This window comes from Pangasianodon hypophthalmus, chromosome 14, assembly GCF_027358585.1.
Source record: "Pangasianodon hypophthalmus isolate fPanHyp1 chromosome 14, fPanHyp1.pri, whole genome shotgun sequence".
NCBI lineage: Eukaryota > Metazoa > Chordata > Actinopteri > Siluriformes > Pangasiidae > Pangasianodon > Pangasianodon hypophthalmus.
The window spans coordinates 2750719-2760451 of record NC_069723.1 but is presented as its reverse complement, the minus strand read 5'-3'; the positions used below and the strand labels follow the sequence as shown (position 1 = coordinate 2760451).

The 9733-nt window shown below is 37.5% G+C and overlaps 1 protein-coding gene across 1 annotated transcript in view; it reads left to right on the top strand.

The window, feature by feature from the left end:
- Window positions 1–352: 352 nt before the first annotated feature.
- Window positions 353–9733, top strand: part of LOC113544616 (mitogen-activated protein kinase kinase kinase kinase 5) — a 42632-nt gene continuing 33251 nt past the window's right edge. Inside the window, exon 1 of the mRNA XM_026943520.3 lies at window positions 353–660. Within this exon, the coding sequence (XP_026799321.1) occupies window positions 553–660 (108 nt within the window). The 5' untranslated portion in view covers window positions 353–552. The remainder of the gene's footprint in view (window positions 661–9733) is intronic.

The following is a 9733-nucleotide window of genomic DNA, read 5'->3' as shown; positions in this document are numbered from 1 at the left end:
AGATTTAAGATTACTGTCCATTCAAGTAAAGTTGTGTGTGTGTGTGTGTGTGTGTGTGAGTGTGTGTGTGTGTGTGTGTGTGAGTGTGTGTGATAACTGTGAGATCAGATGGAGGTTTTCTTGTTTCACTTCGCCGCACTACAGGAAACTGAAACATTTAGCAGTGCAGCTTTGCAAAGTGCACACACACACACACACACACACACAAATGTGCATGCCAAACAGGAAATAAAACCAAACTAGATTTAAATGAACCACATAGAGAGGGAGGGGAGAAGAGAGTGTGAATGTGTGTAAATGTGTGTGTGTGTGTGTGTGTGTGTATGTCAGAGGGAGGTACCAGTATGTGAGAAGGAAGAAGGTATACAGCTCATTTTTTATGTGAGAGCAACTGAGTGAATCTGCTGCACTAAAGAACAAGAGAACATCACTCACACACACACACACACACGCACATACATACACACACACACACACACACACACTCTCTCACACACTCACACACATGCAGAAGAGTGTGTGTCCAATGCTGGTGTGTTTGTTGCCGTGACGATGGACTCTCAGCACCGAGCAGCGCTGGACATCTCCACCAAAAACCCACAGGATGACTTCGAGATGCTGCTGCGGGTCGGAGGAGGGACATACGGAGAAGTGTACAAGGTCAGAGGTCACGGAGAAAGATGGACAGAGAAAGAGAAATAGAAAAAATATAGATAGAGAGACAGAAAGAGACAGAGAGGTATTGTATAGTTACATATGTCACAAAAACAGGCAAAAACCTTCTTCGTAGTTTTAAGAGTCAACAGGAAAAAAACTGACTGCAAATAATTTGAAAAGAAAGAAAGAAAGAATAGCAAACTAACTGTATTAGTTTAACAGTTTATACGATGTGAAAGAGAAGGACAAACTGAAAGAAAAGAAACTAAAGTGCCAACTAAATTAAGCTCTGAGCTAAAAGAACGAAAAAATGAAAAAAGAAAGAAAGGCATACTTCCTGTTTTTTATAATCTGTAGGCCGTGTCTTCCAAGGTAGCTATTTCTGATCAGACACACAGCAAGAAACAAAGAATGAAAGAAAGAAAGAAAGTAAGTAAGAAACAAAGAAAAAAGAGAGAGAGAGAGAAAGAAAGAAACGAGCATACTTCATATGTGTAACAATTTGTAGAACAGAGGTGCTTGAGAGTGCAAGCTGAGAAGTCATTTCCAGGTGAACATATTTTAAAAAAAAAGAAAGGAAAGACAGAAAAAGGAAATAAAAAAGAATAAAATAATATCATTCATGCTAGCATTTTGAAGCAGAAGCTTGTAATGGAGGAATCTGTGAGTGAAAGAGTGAAAGGAACAAGCACATTTTGAGTGTACAGTTGTTGGGAGGTAGAATTTTTAGTCAGAGGTCAAAGGTTAGAGGGTCAGCACTAGGCTACAGCAAGATTTTTTAAATTTTTTTGTTGCACATTTGTGTATCAGAGACCTCACTAGCTAGACACGAAAGAAAGCAGGAAATGAATGGATCTGTCTTATTAAGGCTGTGTTGATATGTCAGTGTGACGATACATCAGGATAATCTCAAATTAATTATACCATTAAATAGATAAAATTATATTATATAAAAAATTCTATCATTATACGTAACGAAAAGCGATATATATTACAGTGTAGAGTCATCATGACCTTCTAACTCTTACGTAGATTTATAGCTTTTTATTACGTTATCGTTTCTATAGTAACAACTCATTCAGTCATGTGGTGCATCCTCGACGTAATTTGATCCTAATAATAAACAAATTTTAGAAATTTTATTATTTAACAATAAAAAATCATTGATATGGTTAAGTTTTCTGTAAGGCGACATCTATTTAACATTTATGGAAGGAGTCTCCAGTGTCAGAGTTTTGTAACAGTCAGTAACAGTAAGGCTTCAGGATGAAGGAGTAACATGACAAGCTGCGTTCTTATCAATTTAAGAGAGAGAGAGAGAGAGAGAGAGAGAGAGAGAAAAGTGAGGGAACGACGTATTTGTAGCGTAAGGAATTTATAACACAAGTGATACCAGGAACTAACTTGGTTTGCGGTTGTTTCACAACATTAAACGTAACTATAAATGGATAAAAAGTACGATTTGTCATAGTTTAATAAATAAAACATTGTAATTGCAATTGCTGGCAAATTGCTGTGGTAGAGGAGGAATAAAACACGGTTCAGGACTTGCTGTTCTTGAAAAAATGCGGTAACTCCGCTTGGTGTCAGGTCGCATCACACCATCTTGGTGTTGATTTGTTTTTTTTTTTAAGAACAGCACATCTTGTCAGAATGAAACATGTAAGTGACAGCTTGTTTCAGACTAAAAGTCCTTCATCAGCTGTGCTGTTTCTGAGTTTTTCTTGTGCGAGTGTGTGAGATGTAAAAATGACTAATTTGTTGGTGTTGTTGTTTTGAAGTGGTGGCGCTTTTTCACCTGAACTTGCGCTTATTTGTGCCACAAGCACACTTTTCCGAAAAAAAAAAAAAATCAAGAAAACATTCTTTAATATTTGATTTATTAGTCAAGGAACATAAACTAGTCATAAACAGCCACTTGGTGCTGTACATCACAGTAGCTCCTGCAGGACTAATCCCCAGCTCGGACTTTCAGGGTCACCAGTGCTGGTCTTCCGGTCGTGCCTACAACCTAAGAAATTAATGGGGTGCAGATATTTTTGTGGGATTACCCCCAAAGTTTGGAACGCCATTCTCCCGGAACTTTGTGATTGCTCTTTCTTCTCCCACTTCCGCCTTTCCCTTTCTTCCTACTACGAAGATTATAGTTTCAATCGATGTTTTGTGCGTTGTTAAACCTTGCCTCACAATTTTATTGTGCTCCCAATAGCTGTGCATCAGTGTGTGTGTATGTCAGTGTGTGTGTGTGTGTGTGTGTGTGTGTCAGTGGTTCCATTTTCATTTGTCACAGCACACACTCTTTTCTTGTTTCTTTTTTCATTAATGACCTTTCATTGTGAATAATTATGCTGGTTTTGATTATTATGGTCTCTCTCTCTCTCACACACACACACACACACACACACACACACACACATACACACACACACACAGTTGCTCTAAATAAGTCTTAAATAGGTCAGATTTGGTGAGGGAACGATGTATTTGTAACTTAAAGGAATCTGTAACATAAGCGATAGCAGGAACTAACTTGCTTTGCAGATGTTCCGCAACATTAAATGTAACTATAAATGGATAAAAAGTATGATATATTACTCTTTAATAAATGAAGCATTGTAAATGTTGGCAAATTGCTGTGGAATAAGAGGAATAAAACACTTCAGGATGTGCTGTTATCGGAAAATAATCAACGTAAGGTGCGGGTAACAGTAACTCCGCTTGACGTCAGGCCGCATCACACCACCCGGGTGTTGATTATTTTCCTATAACAACACATTTTCGAGTGTCAGTGTGTCAGTGGTTCTGTTTTTGTTAATTTTTCTATTCTTGTCATGTGAGAAAAAAGAGGCCCCTGTTTTTTTTGTTTGTTTTTTATAGTGAAATGAGGACTCATCTCGAAATAGCTTTTACGTAGGTCATATTTTTACTCTGTTGCACCAACCAGCGGTGTAAAGTTACGCCTCGGCACAACTGAGACCAGTCCTGGCTGTGTATGTCTGTGTGAAAACAAATCTACAACGGTTACTAAGCATCTTTTATTGCTAAGTGAAATTGTGCACGTACACTAATAGTTGTTAACCCACAACTAACTAGCCAAGAGTTTCTCTTGATAGACCTCTAATATTCACTAGAGTCTGGGACCTAAATGCAGCCAAGAGTGCAATCGCCTGCTTTACCAGGAAGGATTAGGTCACTGGACGTTGACGTTGCAACCGTCCAATCACAAACTTTTGTTTGTATAAATAAATAAAATTGGATTGAATCGAATTTTCCCAGAACATAATGCAAACTCTCGAGAGTATCTTGTTTACTCACCGTCTTAATCAACTTGTGATGCTGTGAACTACTTTTGCGTCCTGAGACAAGATCTTTCTCTAAATATCTAACTGTACGCTAACTGAAATGATTGTTTGGACCCATGATGTTTATGGTGATAAGGTTCACACACACTCTAAAGCGAGGTGACTAATGATGCTTGTTAGATCGATGTTCGGCTTTCTATCATAATATAACTTCTTTTCTTTGAAACAAAAATGTCTGAGCTAGCAAGAAGCTAGTCGCTTCTTCTTGACCACCATTACTTGTTCAGAGTGAATTTTAGTACATTTTTTTCCCCTCACACATGGTGTATGGCGAATCTTCCTACATGCCAGACTGTTCCATTATACCAGTGAAAGGGGGGGAGTCAACCTCCAGAATTCCTTTGGATGGAAAGTTCAGTACAGAACTGAACTCTAGGTACTTTTTAGCCCTTCTGACTCCCCCCTGAGGCCTCTCTCTGTGTGTGAGTGGGGTGCTCGTGTTGGTCACACCTGAACGAAAATTATTTGTGTGTGTGTGTATATATTTGTGTGTGTGTGTGTGAAACATGTGATTTAGTGTTTGAGTTGATACACAGTATATGTCGAAGATTCTGCTGGCCACAACACACCTAGGAGTGTGTGTGAGATATTTGTACATGAAATGTGTGTATTAGAATTAGAGTTAGTAATTAAATTAGACATTAGAATTAGGGTTTAGAATTAGTGGTACGTTTTCTGTTAGGTTTTAGTGTTAGAGTTAAGGATTAAGATTCGAATTAAGGTTTGAAAAGAAACTTTTACAGTATTTTGAGTTAGGCGTTACAGTTATGGTTTAAGGTTGGAGTAGGGGTTAAATTAGCATTGTAGGTTTAGCATTAGGGTTTAGGTTTAGGGTTACATTAAGGAGTTAAAATTAGAATTTAAGATTTGATTTATTAGTTAAAAGTAGAGTTTAGAAGTAGAATTGTTGGTTAGAATATAGGGGTTAGATTTAGAGTTTAAAATGTAGTAAAATGTTAGAACAAGGGGTTAAAGTTAGCATGTAGGGTCATGACTTCAGATTAAAATTAGGCTTTAGGATTAGAGGTAGGTTTTAGGATTAGGGTTAGGCTTTAGGATTAGGGTTAGGCTTTAGGATTAGAGTTAGGTTTTAGGATTAGGGTTAGGCTTTAGGATTAGAGTTTAGGATCAGAGTTAGGCTTTAGGATTAGAGTTTAGGATCATAGTTAGGCTTTAGGATTAGGGTTAGGCTTTAGGATTAGAGTTAGGTTTTAGGATTAGGGTTAGGCTTTAGGATTTGAGTTTAGGATCAGAGTTAGGCTTTAGGATTAGAGTTTAGGATCATAGTTAGGCTTTAGGATTAGGGTTGGCCTTTAGGATTAGAGTTTAGGATCAGAGTTAGGCTTTATGATTATGGTTTAGGATCAGAGCTGTAAGATTAGGGTTTCAGATCAGAGTCAGGCTTTAGGATTAGAGTTTAGGATCAGAGGTAGGCTTTATGATTATGGTTTAGGATCAGAGCTTTAAGATTAGGGTTTCGGATCAGAGTCAGGCTTTAGCATTAGCGTTTAGGATCAGAGTTAGGCCTTAGGATTAGAATGAGAGTTTATGATTTGATTTAAGTGTTAGGATTACAGTTGTGATTTGGGATTAGAGTTAGGCTTTAGTTAAAGTTTAGGATTAGAGTGAGGATTTGTGATTTGAGTTTAAGATTAGCTTGAAGGCTTTAGAATTGGCGTTAGGACTAAGGTTAAAAAGTGGTTTAGAGTTGTGGGTTCTCTCTCTCAATCTCTCTCTCTCTCTCTCTCTCTCTCTCTCTCTGTGTGTGTGTGTGTGTGTATGAGGTTGACAGGAAACTGTCAGTGTGCAGTGCACACCTGTGCAGGTAAATAGTGAATTCTGAGAAACAGAAAATAGAAAGCCGAAATGATTCATGCACTTCCAAATTCGTAAGAAGACTAAGTGGCATGGCAAACTGGTGAAGAAAAAAGTGTTGAAGGAGAGAAAACTGTGGATACGGCAGTGAGACCAAATGTGAAATGGCAAACGATTACTGTTAGAACCTGAAGTTCCTCTTTTGCTAACTCAGTTGTGGGTTGGTTTCGTACATAAATAGCATTGTGTAAAAGTCATGTTGACAAAAAAGAAACCAAACTTGCCACTGTCTTTTCACAGTAAGACGTAGGCTGATCCCTTGAGAATCAGAAATCCCACAATGCCCCATGCACTTGCCAAACCATGCACGCTGATACACACAGGTACAGAATACCAATAATGTGTGCTTGTAGTCTGTATGATAGATAGGATGTTTAGTTCAGACATGTTCATGTTCATTGATGGTGTTTATGTGGCCTAGGGAGCATATAGAGCATGTGGTTTATAACACATCCACAGTGGACTGAAGAGTGTGTTTATGTGGCCTGTAGAGTAAATAGCACATAGATTAAGATTAAAGCTGAAATTTTGTATTAGAGTTAGGGATTAAGATTAGAGTTGAGGATATGGGATTCTAGTTAAGGTTTAGAATAAAACATTTACAGTATTTAGAGTTATGGGTTAAATTTATAGTTTAAGGTTAGAGTTGGGGTTGGATTAGCATTCTTAACTTTAGAATTAGGTTTTAGGTTTAGGGTTTAGTTAGTCTTTATGGTTACAGTAAGGGGTTAAAATTAGAATTTAGGATTGGATTTATCATTTAAACGTAGGCATTAATATTAATGTTAAGGCTTAGGACTTAGGGGTTAGCATTAGTTTTTAAGATTGTAGTAAAGAGCAAGTGGTATAAGATAGCATTTAGCGTCACACTTTAGAATTAGCATTTAGGATTAGAATTATGTGGCCTATATAGGAAATATGATGTGTGGTTTGGGACATGTCCACAGTGGACTCATGATGGTCTGATTTTATGATGGTGTTTATGTGGCCGATATAGTGAATAGGATGTGTGGTTTGGGACACATCCGGAATGGACTGATCAGCGTGTCTATGTGGTTTATAAAGTGAATAGTCCATGTGGTTTGGGACACGTCCTCAGCGCTCCGATGACAGTGAGGCGTTTGTGATGGTGTTTATGTTGCCAATATAACAAATAGGATGCGTGATTTGGGACACGTCCTCAGTGGACTCAGAGGACCTAGGTGTTTGTGATGGTGTTTATTTGACCTAGAAATATTTGAGTGGTTTGCGACACATCCACAGTGTTTCTGTGACTAATATATTGAGTAGGGTGTATGGTTTGGGACACATCCATTTGACTGTGCCATTTTAAATACAGGGTTTGACATAATTACATATTCCTTATGAAACCAAATTTATTATAGAATACCACCATGTTAAGCAAGTTTATCTGATTCTACATGAATGGCCTACTCTTGTGGTATTCAACACTACGTCACTTCATCATGACAAGCCTGAATTCATGAGTTTGCACTACTTTTACATTGGGTAAAAGTGCTCCTGGACTATTTTCATCGAACTGCGTAGTAAATGAGTGCCATTGGTGTGAATTAACCCCAGATTAAACACAGCCTCAGATGCTTTGCCCACAAAGAGTCTGATATCTATTCCACACTTTTCTGGCTACAAGATTCAGGATCTTGAAGGTTGCAGTTTGATTGGCTCTCCTCTCTTCCATGTATCTTTTTCCAGCTGGAAAATCAACTATTGGACATTGTGGCATAATGTGCTTTTCCAGAAACACATCTTGTAGTCAGTGTACTGAAAAAAATAGCAGAATTTTAAATCACTAGCTTTAAAAGTTACAGAATTAAAAAAAAAAAAATTTATTTGAAGCAGTTAGTGGTGAGATCCATGGCACTGATCCAATATCCAGTATCAGTTGCAGAAAAACAAAAAATCCTGGATTGGATATTGGAGTGAAAAAAAAACATGCTATTGTGACATGGTATTAATTTTATGTTACAGTTGTACAGGGAATACTGTTAATTGTTAATTTTGTCACTATTGTGTAAAAAGAGCTTTGTCTGCTTGTTGATTTTTATGATATTTGGCATGAATCAGTATTTTACTGGAATCACAGTGTGTTGATTTTAAATAATTATGCACTATGATATTTACATTTTGTTTTTTTTCTTGTTTTTTTTGGAAGCATGTGTCACACTCTATGACCATTGCAAAAGTCCACAAAGTGTTTTGTCCTGAATAAGTCCAGCTTGTCCTTTATTCTACTCTCTCATAGGGCTGTCATTGTTTCATCTCACTACTGATTCTGTCTTCCTAACAAGTTTTTTTTTTCAGTTTGTTCAGCTCCTTTTTTTCTTCTTCTTCTTCCCACCCCAGCACACAGCTGTGAAGAACATCACACTCTGCAAGCTTGAATATTTGACTCTTACTTAAATAATTATCAGTATACAGAAGACGTATAATTGCAGGGCACACATTGTAAGGCTCTCATTATCCACATTGATAAAGTGCTAGCTTAAGTAGGCTAAATACCGCTCCACATAATGTGTAGAGAATCAGTTTACTAAGGAAATGATTAAGCTGAATGTGTTGATGAATGTAAGAGGAAGTGGTGAGGTCTGAGGGATAAATATCAGAGAAAAAGAAGGGCAGAGAAAAAGGAAGACGTCTGTGTCAGAAGCCCTAACCTTTATATATTTATGTGGGAATCATCATGTTTTAATGTGGTTGGGACATGCCCACATTGAACTGATGATCATGAGATGTTTGTGATAGTGTTTATGTGGCCTATATAGTGAAAAGAAAGTTCGGTTTGGGATATTGGATCATTTCATAGATCTCTACCACAATCTGCTTCAAATAAAACTTATACTAATAAAGTTTAGAAGTGGGATTCTGTGAACTTTCTTTCAGTCCAATGACTACATCGTGTTCCAAGAAACTTGCTGTGTACAGATGTTTGTTTGTCCATGGAAAACTCGAGGCAGGGAAATGCATATACGTGGACTCGAGGAGAGCTAATCAGATGCACGATGCTGAAGCTTGTAGCCAGAAAAGTGTGCAAAAGGTATCAGTCACTTTGTAGCTCTTGGGAAAAACTTCTGAGGCTGTGATTAAACTGGATTTAATACTTGCCAACTTTACTCATCCACTACACGTACACTGTGTGGTTTGGGACATATCCACAGTTCACTAATGATAGTGAGATGTTTGAGTTAGTGTTTATATTGCCAAATAGTAAATAGGGAGTGTGATTTGGGACATGTCCAAATTCTTATATTATTTATAAACTTTTATTAGTAAGTGTGATACCATGTTTTGGACTTTCAGAATTTTAGTTGTTAATACTGACTACATTACACTATAATGTGTAGATACAACAATGGTGTATTTAACATGAGCCAGTATATAGTATCTCCTCCGAAATAAAGAACGACAAAAAGCCTATTATAGGTGACATGTTCTGTAGTCTCACTTCTTTCTTTCAACCTCTTTAGGAGCTTTGTTGTGTTAAAGCAGTGTGCAAAATGCAAATGAGGGGATGTGGGACCTTTTCCTCCCCAGAGAGAGAGACCGAGAAGAATGATAAACTGTTTAGCCTACTACAGAACCTGATTTGATCATTAACCTTACAAATGTTAGAATTTGCATTCTGGCAGATGAGGTAGAAGCACATGATGTTATATGTTTGCGTAGGGAAGAGGGGGCGAATTTTCTTTGCTTGGATGGTTACAAAGTCTAGTAAGTAAAGTGTGAAAATGAAGATGTTTTTGATCTGAGGTTTTACACGTGCCATGCATCTTTCATCGCAAATGGATAGGAAAAAGCCTGATATCATCACAGGACGATAT